Here is a 13839-nt window from a genome sequence, read left to right on the forward strand (position 1 = left end):
GCGGCTCATCGACTCGCTCGGCCGGCGGCTGTGCGTCCCTCCCGCGCGCGCCGCTGATTGGCCCCGCCGAGGGGGCGGGGCCGGCCTCTGCTCGCCGGTTTTCGGTTGGGGGATTTCTTTTACTTTCTTCAGTGGAACGCTCTGCAAATGAAAGGTATCATGGGTGTATACGGAGGGTATTTTCTTACTATTCATTTATTTTATAAGTTCGAATGTGTAACTTTTGCAATAAAACCGGAAATGTTTCGAGCATGAGTTTTAAAATAGGGGATAACGATGACAACACAAGTCCTACAGTGAAGATGGTGGGCGAGGGACGGATTTGCACAGTATAGAGTAGTTGGAAATAGTAAGTTTTGTTTGGTTTTTGTCTTTAACTGCTGGTCTTGCAATCTCAGGAAACTCTCCAAAGAGATGTCGAGTTTTTCCAGAGCTGTACACAAAAGTACATTAATTGGCAACAAATTTAAAAGTATGTTATAATTTGGTATATAATTCAGTACACTGGAGTGTGCATGTTGCTTACTATTTTTTTTTTTTTTTTTTTAAGATGACCGGTAAGGGGATCTTAACCCTTGACTTGGTGTTGTCAGCACCACGCTCAGCCAGTGAGCGAACCGGCCATCCGTATATGGGATCCGAACCCGGGGCCTTGGTGTTATCAGCACCGCACTCTCCCGAGTGAGCCACGGGCCGGCCCGCTTACTATTTTTTTAAATTAAAACACACATGACATAAAATTTACCATCTTAACCATTTATTTTTAAGGGTACAGTTCAGTAGCATTAAATCCATTCACATTGTTATGCAACCATCACCACCAGCCATCTCCAGAACTCTTTTCATTTTGCAAAACTGAAACTCTGTACCGATTAAACAGTAACGCCCTATTACCCCTCTCTCCAGCCCCTGGCGACCACCATTCTACTTTTTGTCTCTACGAACTTGACTGCTCTAGATACCTCACATAAGTGGAATCATGCAGGTTTGTCGTTTTGTGATTGACTTATTTTGCTTAGCACAAGGTCCTCATGATTCATACATGTTGTAACGTATCAGAATTTCCTTTATTAAGGATGAATAATATTCCATTGTATGACTATGCCACAGTTTATCCATTCATCAGCCAATGGACATCTGGGTTGTTTCCAGCTTTTGGCTATCATGAAATAATGCTGCTAACAAACACAAATGTGCAAATATGTTTCCTTCCCTGCATTCAATTGCCCAGAAGTAAAATTGCTAGATCATATGCAAATTCTATTTTTAATTTTTTGAGGAACTGCCATACTGTTTTCCATAGTGGGGCACCATCTTACATCCCCACCAACAGTGCACAAGGGTTCCAATTTTTCCACATCCTCACCAAACTTTTCTGTTTTGTTTTGTTTTTTTATAGTAGCCATCCTAATGGGTGTGAGGAGGTATCTCATTGTAGTTCTGATTTGCATTTCACTAATAACCAGTAATGCTGAGCATCTTTTCATGTGCTTATTGGCCTTTTGTGTATCTTCCTTAGAGAAATGTCTATTCAAGTCCTTTGCCCATTTTTTATTCAGAGTTTTTTGTTGTTGCACTTTAAGAGTTCTGTATATATTCTGGATATTAACTCATCAGATAGGATTGGCAAATACGAGGGATCTTCAAAAAGTTCATGGACAGATTTGTATTATTTTTTGATTCCATTTTTCCACGAACTTTTAAAAGTACCCTCATATTTTCTTCCATTTTGTGGTTTCACTCTGTTAATTGTGTTTGTTGGTTTATTACGATTTTTAAAAAATAGATTAAACATTTAAAAAAATAAAATTTGAAATCAGACCTCTAAAGCTCCCACCTGGGAAGAGTTAAGAACCTCTGTTAACACCTTCCCCCTTCCACTCTCCTTCCTCACACCCCCAACTGAGAAGGTCTCAGAGATTGTAGATAATTCAGTCCTCTCATTTCCTGTTTTATGTAAACCTCAAAGAATCTATTTACCCCCATGAAGAAGACAGTGTGGAGGCATGGGAGAAAAGGACATATATAACCAGAAACTTATTGAAATAAATAAAACAATTTCTAGTGCTCATTATTTAATGCTCTACAGTAAAATAAATAAATTCCATACCTTATATCTAGGAGGATCATAAAAATTTTCTCCTTGACTGTGATTAAGTTGGAATACATAATTTTATCAATATTTCTTACTATGAGGTTGAACTGGTCTATATTTAAAAATTGCTCTTTTTTATAGTTTTAAACTTAAGACAAACGACATGCTATAATATCTAACGTGAAATTAAGCTTGAAAGTAACTAAAAAGACTGATTTATTTTTATCAGAACTTCCTACTGCATGCCTGAGAGGTAGAAAAACTGTACCTATTGAATACCCACAGCTAACTAGATTTCATTTCTTTCTATGAAGCACTCAAGTCAATGTATGTGAAGTCTGAGATAGAATTTGTACATTTTTCCAGGCTTTTATTAATTAACTTTCACAATATATTAAGGAAAGAAAATTCTCTAAATCTTGTACAAAAGGTAGAAGATGCACAAAAGTTATGTAGTTGCCAATGGCTGAAAAGCAAATTAGTAGAACTTTAGAAGGAAATGTGAGAAACTGATTATGGGGTTCATCCACTGGTCGACACTTCCTCCAAGTAAACTAGAAAAATAACATTCTATCCCTGAACTGGAGACACACACACACACACACACACACACACACACACACACACACACACACACACACACACACACACACACACACACACACACACACACACACACACACACACACACACACACACACACACACACACACACACACACACACACACACACACACACACACACACACACACACACACACACACACACACACACACACACACACACACACACACACACACACACACGAGAGAGAGAGAGAGAGAGAGAGAGAGAGAGAGAGAGAGAGAGAGAGAAGGAAGGAAGGAAGAAAAACATTCTAAATTGAAAGCCAGACTCTGAGGAACAGAAATAGTTTTAGGTGTTAAGAGGTCTTTATTGAAATAATAGCACAGTTACACTTCTAATACCCTTTCCACTTGTATACAATAGATTAAAAATGCTTGCTACATACAGTGCACACATAGTTCAATAATATGAACCAATACAATTGCATTTGAAATAAATAAAATAGCCTATTTAATAATTTAAAGTAAAATTACTGTACAATATGAAAATAAAGATACATAAATGTTAGCATCTACAATGCCGTAGAAATAAAATTATTATTCTGCATTACACAAAACGGTGCAAGAAAAAAAACCCAAATAAGCTTTTGAAGTGCAAAGTTTAAATTTTCATTTTAAATTATCATGCAGACATAGCATTTCAAGCCATGCTATGGTCTATGGCAAAGTTTTTAATTTTTAAGAGGAAAAATTCTAGCCAGTAAATTTACTGTACCATCAAGTGTTGCATCACATACCTGCTGCTGCTCTGCTTCTATAGTACAGTTTGGAAGGGAGGTATCTTGTTGCATTCAAAAAAATTGAAATTAACAAGTTTCTGAAGCAAACACATTTTACCCTTTAGTCTGAAACAAAATTATGTGACAAAATAGTAATCCTATCACTGGGTTTAAGAAAACAGAAAAGGCCTATACTTCACCATGAACTAAGAAATAGTTTTCCATTCATTTTTAAACTCCATAATAATCCTTAAGTGAAAACAACCATGTAACTTTTGAGAGACAGAAAATCCTGACTTCTAGAAGACTGTGGTACAATATGGGTTTGTGAGAAGAGCAAAAGTAAGTTCTGAACACCTATGTTTAATCTGGGTAGAACTTGTTTGCATTACATGTAATAACAGACTTAAGGTATAATTCAATTTCAATGTGTATATAAAATTGTTATTTAGGCCAAGACTGAGGAATGCATTTTAATACTAAACCGTAAACCCATCGTCCACCTTGACTTGGAGTGCACACTGACAAGATAAGAGCTCTTCCGCAGACTTTGGCAATGAGACTACATAGAGCAGGTCACAGCAGCACGAGCTCACATGGAAGACTGAACGCACTGCAGAAAAACACCACCCAACACCTTCCTATCAACAGGATACATGGTAATAAACGGCCTCCTCGTGCTAAACCATTTTCCTGGACATTCTATGTTCTTCAGATCTATAATTTTCATAACTCAGTAGTCTTAAACCTCTGTGCTTTCATTGCATACACTGACATGGGGTGCACTCTATCCATTGTAAGTCCAGAGAGTTACAGTTCTGTCTGCAGAGGACGACAGGAAGGAAAGATCCTGGGTATGCCATCTGCACTGAATCACTTTGTCCTTGTGCTCCCCCACCACCATGATAGGAAGCTGCTTAGTGAGGTCCCCTAAATTAAAAAAGAAAAGAGATATTGATGTAAAATACAAAATAAGTATATGTATAGATTTCACATACTTCCTGTTACTTTAAGTCACAGTATAAAAAATCCTAAACTACATTAATACAAGGGTACTTCAAAAAGTTCATGGAAAAATGGGATTAAAAGATAATACGAATCTTTCCCTGAACTTTTGAACACCCTTGTATGATATGCTGAAAAGTTTACAAAGGGACAAATTACTGAATACCTCCTTATGTTACTAGTATTGGCAACATATACACAGCAACATTTGACACAGTTGAAACTCTCTCAACTCGATTTTTCCCTGATTTCAGTGCCACTCCATCTTGGTCTCCTTTGCTGGTTTCCCTTCTCTTCCTAATTCTTCCTGGTGAATCCCAGGGGTCAGCCCTTAAATTTCTTCTGTTCCCTCTGTACCTTACTTCCTACAAAATTTCATCTAGAACCATGGCCATTTATATACTTATGATTCACACATTTTATCTCTAATCTTGACTTCTCACCTGAGCTCCAAACTAGAATCCAAATAATCATTCAGCATCTCACTTGATTGCTTGAGAGGCATCTTAAATTTAACTTGTCTGAAACCAAACTCTTGATCTTATCTAAACCTGTTCCTCCACCAGCCTATCTTACTCATCTCAATTAACGGCACCATCTGGTTGCTCAAGCCCAAACCCTAGGAATTATCATTGATTCCTTTTTCCCTCACTCCCCAAATCTGATCCAAACAAATTATAATATATCCCAAATTCAGTCACTTATCACCACCACCTGTACCACACTAGTCCAAGCCACCATCATCTCTCAATAGCCTCCTTGCTGACATTTATACTTCTATGCTTGCCCCCTTACAGATCTCAAAATTATCCAAAAATATAATTCAGATATCACTCCCATTTAAAAATCTTCCAAATGCTTCACATTATACTTTTGAAAATGCCTACAGCTAATCGAGTGTAACAAATGTACCACTTTGATGGGGGATACTGATAATGGGGGAGACTATACATCTGTGGGACAGGGGGTATATGGGGAAATCTCTGTATCTTCCTCTCAATTTTGCTATTAACCTAAAACTGCTCTTAAAAATAAAGCCTATTTTTTTAAAAAGTCTACGAAACCCTCCCTCTAATTTATTCTTCTGGCTCTCTCTTCCTTGATTCACTAAGTTCCAGCCAGATTGGCTTCTCGCAGTGTCAATGACATGCCAAGTTTGTTCCTACCTCAGCATCTTTATACCTGCTATGTTCTTCTGCTAGGGTCTTGGCATAACTTGTTCCTTCTCATCATCCAGGTCTCTGTGCAAATGGCACTTCCCTGGAGAGAACTACTCTAACTATCCTATCTGAAATAGTCTTCTACTATCTCCTACCATGCTAATTTTTTAAGGAGCACTTGCCAATACCTAAAATTATACCATTAATTGGTTTACTTTTTACTGACCTCTAAAATATAAGCTTCATCAAGGAAGGAGTTAACTGTCTTATTCATGTCTCTGTCTGTTCCTAGTTGGTACACAGTGAATATTTGCTTAATGAATGTTTAAAAATAACTAGATATTGAAGACATAATTACACAGATTGTACACTAATAATTTTTTTGAAATAGAAGCTAATACGAATACATAAATCCATCATTTATCTCATAAGAGAATGATACACTGTAATGTTAATTATTTTAAATATTTTAAAACAGTAAAAGACTATTCACTAATAATTTGCTATAACACGTCTTAATACAGTCTCATTAATCTGTTCTGTAAATACTATAAAATTAAAATTTGAAAATACTATATAGTCAGTCACACCAGATTAACAAAAAAGAAGGATCCCAAACAGAATAGGAGAGACTAAAAACAAAGAGGGAGGTCAATTTCAATCACCTTGTAGGTCTGTCACCTTTATTTTCATATCGTAAGAGCCTGTTAGTAAGTAGTGAGCTCCAGGGGAGAATCGAACAGAGCGAACATCACTGGAATGAGGGTGATAACTTTGTACCATTCTTCCTCCTCTTATATCATACAACATGCAACTAGAATCTTCTTGGCCTGTGGCTAGGAGACGGCCACTGGGATCTACAGCTACAGATGCCACTGCACTGCCTGTAGTGAGGGAAATGAAAGTTTCAACAGAGAAAAACCATAGATCTAAATTGTAACACAGCTCATTAGGTTCACTGAACCATACACTAACAATTTAATGGAGCTTATCAATACTGTTCAATTATGGAAAAATCCAAATTAACAGTCAATCGATAAACACTTGTGTCCTTTTTAGGGGTAACACATGAAGCAAGATTCTGTAAGGAATACGAAAGTCCATTTTTGTCATCTGAGAGAACCCCCTGGAACAGCACTATTTATGGTGCAATAAACAAACCATGCTAGAGAAGCCACTTTTCCTAATCCAGTGTTTTCACTGCTGGTTAAGTGTCCAGAAATACTCCTATATCCAGCTTACAGTCTAGTTGGGGAACAAAAAATTCAATAACAAAATATATTTTAGGACAACACAATAGGAAATATCCTAAAGCAACACATGATTTACAACCAACAGGAATCGAATGGAAAATAAGCTCTGAGTCCAAAGGCTAGAGCTCATGTACCTGCCAGCCACCAAAATAAATAAACAAATAAACAAAGGCTGGAGCCCTAACTCTACGTCATGCATTCTCCATGGTGGAAATGATACCCGCAAGGGGACACAAAATCCCTTGGTTCTTAGGGGCAAAAAAATCTTAAACATTAACAATGGTTTGTGGGCCCTCCAAAGTCAACCCTGTCCAATAAAATATTATTCTTTAGGATTTAATCTCTCTTGTTAGGAAAAATTTAATTTTTTTCCTTAAGGGGGGAAATTACAAAAATAAGATTGAAGAACACTGCTTTAGACCAAAGTGGTCTGTAAAGACTTCACAGAAAAAAGATACATAAGTTAGATCTTGAAAAACAGTAAACAGTATACATAAAAGTATGTGTGTATATATACATATAAACACACACACGTAACTTAAAATAAATCTTTTCTTGAAATTTTGACAGAGTGCTATTACAGTCAGGAAGAATTACATAAGACAACTTTAAGAGGGAAAGTATAAAAAAGCTTAAGGGCAAGTAACTCAGCTTGGCTGGAGCTACTTGATTTAACAAAATAAAAGGCAGTTTGAAGCCAAGACATAAAAGGCAGGTTAGGGCCAGACCATTAGGCCCTTTGAATCCCAAATTGCAGAATTTGAACTTTGTCTGTAGACAGTGAATATGATTGCAGGCTTCTAAGCACGAGAATTACATGATCTAAGCAGTTCTTTGGATAGATTAATCTCTATGAAAATGTGTACCAAATTTAAATGGAGAGATTATAGAATAAGGAAGGCCACTGGAAGACAAGACAGAATAACAGAGTAATGAAAGAATAAGGGCCCAAAGGAGGGCAGATAGATTTCAGAGAAAAAAACTGAATAAAGGATCAACAGTCATCACAATTAACCGGCCGGGTGGAGACAAAAAAAGGAAGTGAAAATAAGTCCTAGATTGTAAATCTAGTTGCTTGAGGAAATAAGAGAACCATTATCAAAAATAGGGAAGATGGGAAGAAGAGCTGATTCACATGAGGAATATAATGTTTCATTTTACACATGCAAAGTTTATGATGCCAATAGAAATCCAGGATCATTTACTTAACAAAGTTATTAAATCACTACTTTCTTGGGCCAGGCACTATGGCTGGTGCTAATTTACTCTGGAAAATAAAAACAGATATAATTGCTGCCCTGGTGAAACTTAAAATCTACTGGAGAAGATAAGCAATAAACAAGTAAAAAAATACATAGTTTTAAACAGTAATAAGAGTTCAGTGATAGAAAATAACAATGAGGTCCCAATTAGGGCAGTCAAAGAAGGCCTCTCTGGCAAGGTGATACTGAAGCTAAGACTTAAAGATAAGAAGGACCTAACCATGAGAGGACAGAGGAAGAACATTTGCAGCTGAAGAAATAGCATATGAATTCATTGGAAATGGGAAGAGCTTGTAATGTACCTGGAACTGAAAGAATAAAAGTGATCTGACATGAGACTGGAAAAGTACACCATGCCAGACCAAGCAGGGTCTTGTAGGCCATGGCAAAGAGCCTGTACTTTAACCTAAAAGAAATGAATAATCATTGAAATGTAAGCACGGTGTGATATGACAAGATTTGTTTTTTTAAAGGAGTACTCTGATGCTGTGTGGATGATAGGGTGGAGGGGGCAAAGGTGGAAATGCAGAGTATAGTAAGGAAGCTAATGCAGTGGTTCAACTGAGAGGTGGTGGTGGCTTATCCTAGAGTGGTGGCGATAAAGATGAAAAGAACTAAGTGGATTTAAGATAGATTTTTGAGGCTAAAACAATAGGATTTGCTTATGGATTGTATACTGGAGGAAAGGAGAGAGAGGGATCCAGGAAGACTCCATATGGTTTCTGTCATGTACAGTGAGTAGTTGGTACCACTTTAGGTGAGGAGATCTGGGGCAGTTTTGTTTGGAGGGAGAGGCCATGAATCGGTAGTTTGGACTAAGACATGTTAAGCTTGAAATACCTTGTAAAATATCTAAAAGAAGAGGTCAAGTAGGTGGGTTAGAATTATGAGCCTGGCATGCAGATGAGGTTTGAGCTAGAGATAAAAATTTAAGGTCTTTGGACCGGCCCATGGTTCACTTGAGAGAGTGTGGTGCTGCTAACACCAAGGCCACGGGTTCAGATGCCCTTACCAGTCATCTTTAAAAAAAAAAAAAAAAATTAAGGTCTTTTAGCATATGAATTATAATTAAAGCTGGGAGAATGGAGGCAATCATCTAGAGAAAGAAAGACTGAAGTCCTGAGCCCTAGGGAATGCCAAAATTTAGAGATTTAGCAAAGGAGGAAGAACTAACAAAGGAGTAGTTATCCAGAAAGGTAACAGAAATGTCGAAAGCCCAAAAGAAAAGAGGTCAACTGTGTTGCATGCCACTGAGAGTTGAAGTAAAATGAGGATATAAAAGTGATCTGACAGCATGAAATTTGTTGTTGGTGATCTTGAAAAAGACAGCATTTGTTACAAGGGTTGTGGCAGGAGCCAGGCTGGAGTAGGTTTAAGACTAAGGGTGAGGAAATGGGTAACAGTATATGTAAGCAAGACTTGAGACATCTCAATAAGATAGGGAGCAAAAATTGGAGTGACAGCTGGGAGAGGGGATAAGGAGGTCCAGAGAGGAACTTTTGGCATTGCCAATTCTGTAAAATTTTTGTATGTACATGACAGAGAAGTAGAGGAGGAGAGATCCAGTGGAGAAGAAGACATTATAATATGCTGTAAGAAAGGCAAGATGACCAAAAAATTGAAGTTTCTGAAATGGAGAGAAGAATGACTGAAAATATTTAGACAACTAGGGGAGAGTTTGGAGACAAATTAGTGGTAAGTATATAGAAACTAAGCAAATGAAACATTAACACCAAAGAAAACAAAATACATTCAAGAAAAAAAATAATAAGATATCAATAGTATTTACATGTTTAAAATAACATAAACAATGAATACTGATCTAACCAAAACAGATATAACTATATTTAAAAGACGTGAAGAGGGAAAAATGTATATGAATGAGGGATGATAGGCATCAGAAAGCGAAATGAAAAAGTTAAATCTTCACCTTCTACGGTGGGAAGTCAATAAATAATCCTAAAAAACTATAATTAGAAGACTTATTTAGAAATGTGGAAATAAATACCAAAAGAAAACTGTTACAAAAGTTAAAAATGGTTGCCTCTGAGAAATGGGAAATGAGGTAAGGGTGCAATTCTCAGGGCAATGCTGTTTTTCTTAACATGCCTTATTGAACTGTTTGGTACTTTACGTTATCTTATACATTAATTTTGAAAACAATGCAAACTAAACTTTAATAAATCAATCACAAATTCATGTATCTAAATATAATTATACATGTGTATGTGTGTGTATTCCAGACTTAAATTTGCTGTAACAAATCATATCTGGTTTGAATCAAAGTGTAAAAAGTCCATGAAAGTCAAAAGAATAAATAAGGTATTTTTTTAAAAAAACCCACATAGGCTGGTCAGTTAGCTCAGCTGGTTAGAGTGCATGCAGTGTTATAACACCAAGGTCAAAGGATCAGATCTCAGTATTGGCCAACCACCAGGGAAAAAACACACACACACACATACACACACCGAATATTAAGAATATTTTTCACTTGGAATTGTGCCATAGAATTGCTATTTAAAACTACTACTACTACAAAAAAAAAAAACTACTACAAAGGCAGAAAACGTACTCTAAAATAAAATAAGGACAATGGCAGAATACTGTCACTCTTATCAGCACCGCACTCTCCCAAGTGAGCCACAGGCCAGCCCCAGAATACTGTCACTCTTAGATATCAGTGTTTTAAAAGGTGACATAATGCAAGGAACAGTAGGCTGAGTTCACATGGAACAATTCAAAATATACTGTTAAGTTTAAAAAGCAAGATTTGTACTATATGTTACCATCTGTGTGTGGGGGTTGCACATGCATAAACACAGATGTGTGTGTTTACAGGAGAGAGAAGACTATGATATATATGAACTTTCTGGTTATATATTTAAAGAATATTTCTAGAAGAATAAACAAGAAACTGTCCTTTAGGGAAAAAGACTAAGCAATAAGAGTGGGAAAAAAACACGTATACTCTTTTGTTCAATTTCAATTTCTGCCATGTGCATGCATTTTTAGGAATGTTTTTAAAGGTCTGAGTTCCAAAATGGCCCTGCTAACAACGATTTGGGTCATGATATTTAATCTCCCTGGGCCTTGGTTTCTATTTTTTTTACATTTCAGAGAAGAGTAAGTCGGCTCTTTAAATTAAAGAAAAACCTACCAGTTCCATGGAATGTTGTGCCAACAACACGAACGCAGCTTGGTACTCGAAGATCCCAGAATCTAACAGTCTTATCTTGGGAGCCAGATGCAATCATCCAGCCACTCCAGGTGTAAAGTGCTAAAATATGCCCTATAAAAGATCAAATACACAGTTATTACTGTGGGAGAGTACTTTTCCTTAACACGTTCAAAGCTAAGTACTCCTTATTACTGAGCAAGTGATAGTCTTGTTAATCAAACATACTATGTGATAGAGACTTTCTACATGGGAGTATATCAAATAAATTGACAGTTTAAAAAAAAATTAAAATTCAGTAAAATGCAGAACATCAAAATTTCTTCAGTGACTCCATAGTACAGTAGGCTCTTTCAATATTTCAGAATAACATAATTAATACTAAAAAAAAAATATCATTTGAAATATGCAACTTTTCTATGAAGGAAGCACAGAATCGTACAGTTAGATTACCAGCTTTGAAAGAGACAGAACTGGGGTCATAGCTTAGTTGTGCCCCTTACTAGCCCTATAATATTGAGCAAGTGACTTTGCTCCCACAGCCTCATTTTCTTCATGTATAAAATGGGGATAAAACTTTGCACCTTATAAGGTGGTTGTAATGATTAAATTAAGGAATTATGTGTTTAAGTGCAGAGGGAAATATCAATATTAGCTATCATTACTGTGTTGTTATTCAAAGTTCACAATTTAGATTTTTGAAATAAAAATTTCTTGTCTTGAAAAGATCCATTATGATGAAACATACCCCATTAATGAAAAAGACAGAGGCAAAAAAAGCACAGCTTGAACAAAAGGAAAAGCAGCACTTGAGACTGATGTTACATACCAGTATGTCCACTCAAGGCATGGAGGCCTTGTCCTCTTTGACAATCTGTTGTATAAATGTTACAATCCCCTGCTCCGGCACTTATTAAAATAGCTCCACCACTTTCTGGGCCTTCCATAAATGCCAAGTCTCGAATTGTCCCATCATGCATACTAAATTCCAGGTCTGGTCCTGAAACAGCAATAAGAATTTTAAAAAAAAAAGATGCTGCTCAACTTACTGTGATAATTTGAGATTGCTGAACTGCCTGGCCAAGAATAATGGTGTAGTAGTGTGGTTTAAATTATCATTTAGGTATTGACATTATAATCAATTTCACTTTACTAAACAAACAATGTCAAGAAATCAAAATATTGACTCAGTTATTACTATTATTATCCCTAAAAGAGAGTTATATAGAGAGTTACCTTCTTGTCTTTTATCCCAAAGAAAAAGACAGATACTCTCTAGAAAATATCCATTAATACAATTCTAGTAGTTATTTAAAAGTTATTTTTCTGATAATAATTTTCTAAAGCTCAGGATACCACCTGGCCATCAGTAAGAATTTACTAAAAAAGAATAATGCCTCATGAATATAACTAAATAATTAGAATGTAAAAAAAAAAATCCTTCATTAAGATTGTATTCTTAGATTTCACTGAAGACAACACAGAGAGATAACAAAGGGAAAATTTAAAGTATACATTGGTAAGCTAGCTATTGCTTTCATACTTGAGCCCTACCTGTTGCATTACAAGTCTCTGCATTGAAGGGCAGCACTTTGACATATTTGTCGTTTGATCCTGTTGCTAGTAACTGTCCACAAGGACTCCAGGCCACACAGTAAATGGATCCTTTATGATGTTTATTCCTTTTAAAACGTACCACTGGCTGCTTAGGAGTGTCATGTGCACTGAAAAGAAAAATTACAGAGATATTTCAATTTCTTACTTGCTAAAATTAGTTAATATGAAGTTCTATATTATGGTTGCTCTGGAGGGAGGGGATAAAAAGAATATCAGACAACAGGTTATTAACAATTTTCAAAGTCATAGAAGAAATAAATTTAAAGCATATTATAATCCAAAAAGTAAAATTACAAACCATTATCATACTAATCTAACGCTCATTTCAAATCACACAGGGAATAGGATATATGACTTTTTAAAAAATCTCCACTTCTCATATTTTCATGGATTTTTAACTCAGAAAAAAAAGAGAAAAGAACAAAAGAGAGCTTATAATGCTTCCAAATTTAAAAAATGCAATAAGCATTTATAAAGCATATAATATGCTTTAATATAATAATATAATATAATTAATATAATATAATATAATATAATATATAATATAATATAATATGATCAATGTGCCTGGGGTTGTAGGGAGGAGTGGAATGGATAAAAAATAAAGGAGGCAAGAGCTCTGTCCAGAGTTTAAAATCTGGCAGGGGTAGATACTGTCCTGACTACCCATATATAATAAGGCAAGTACAAGTTGTTATAGTAATGTATAAAGTACTGGGCCTTAAAGGATAGGGAGAATTTTTACAGAAAAAGATGAAGGCAGGAGAACAGCTTCAGTGACAATAAAATGCAGCAGGGAAACTACCAGCTAAGCATTCAGCATGGGAAAGAGTTTGTGGGGCTAGAGGTGATAAACAAGAGCTATTCAGGGATTGAGTGGGATGGATGTGATAGATGAGGTGCCACTGGCTCAGCTGTGGAGCGTC

General features: G+C 36.1%; 1 protein-coding gene and 1 long non-coding RNA gene across 4 annotated transcripts in view; one reads left to right on the forward strand and one right to left on the reverse strand.

Moving 5' to 3' along the window:
• Positions 1-67: 67 nt before the first annotated feature.
• Positions 68-4289, forward strand: LOC134383395 (uncharacterized). The gene is made up of 3 exons (XR_010024180.1): positions 68-154; positions 907-985; positions 3894-4289. It is a non-coding gene; the product is annotated as an uncharacterized LOC134383395 (long non-coding RNA).
• Positions 3010-13839, reverse strand: part of WDR47 (WD repeat domain 47) — a 52255-nt gene continuing 41425 nt past the window's right edge. For 2 of the 3 annotated variants that reach the window (XM_063104381.1, XM_063104380.1), the window contains exons 11-15: positions 12851-13020; positions 12126-12296; positions 11279-11410; positions 6272-6490; positions 3010-4371 (exon numbers count right to left, since the gene is read on the reverse strand). In XM_063104381.1, coding sequence (XP_062960451.1) covers positions 4229-4371; positions 6272-6490; positions 11279-11410; positions 12126-12296; positions 12851-13020 — 835 coding nt within the window. In that variant the 3' untranslated portion in view covers positions 3010-4228. The remainder of the gene's footprint in view (positions 4372-6271; positions 6491-11278; positions 11411-12125; positions 12297-12850; positions 13021-13839) is intronic. The other variant, XM_063104382.1, reaches the window with a different exon arrangement.

This window comes from Cynocephalus volans, chromosome 8 (genome assembly GCF_027409185.1).
Source record: "Cynocephalus volans isolate mCynVol1 chromosome 8, mCynVol1.pri, whole genome shotgun sequence".
NCBI classification, from domain to species: domain Eukaryota; kingdom Metazoa; phylum Chordata; class Mammalia; order Dermoptera; family Cynocephalidae; genus Cynocephalus; species Cynocephalus volans.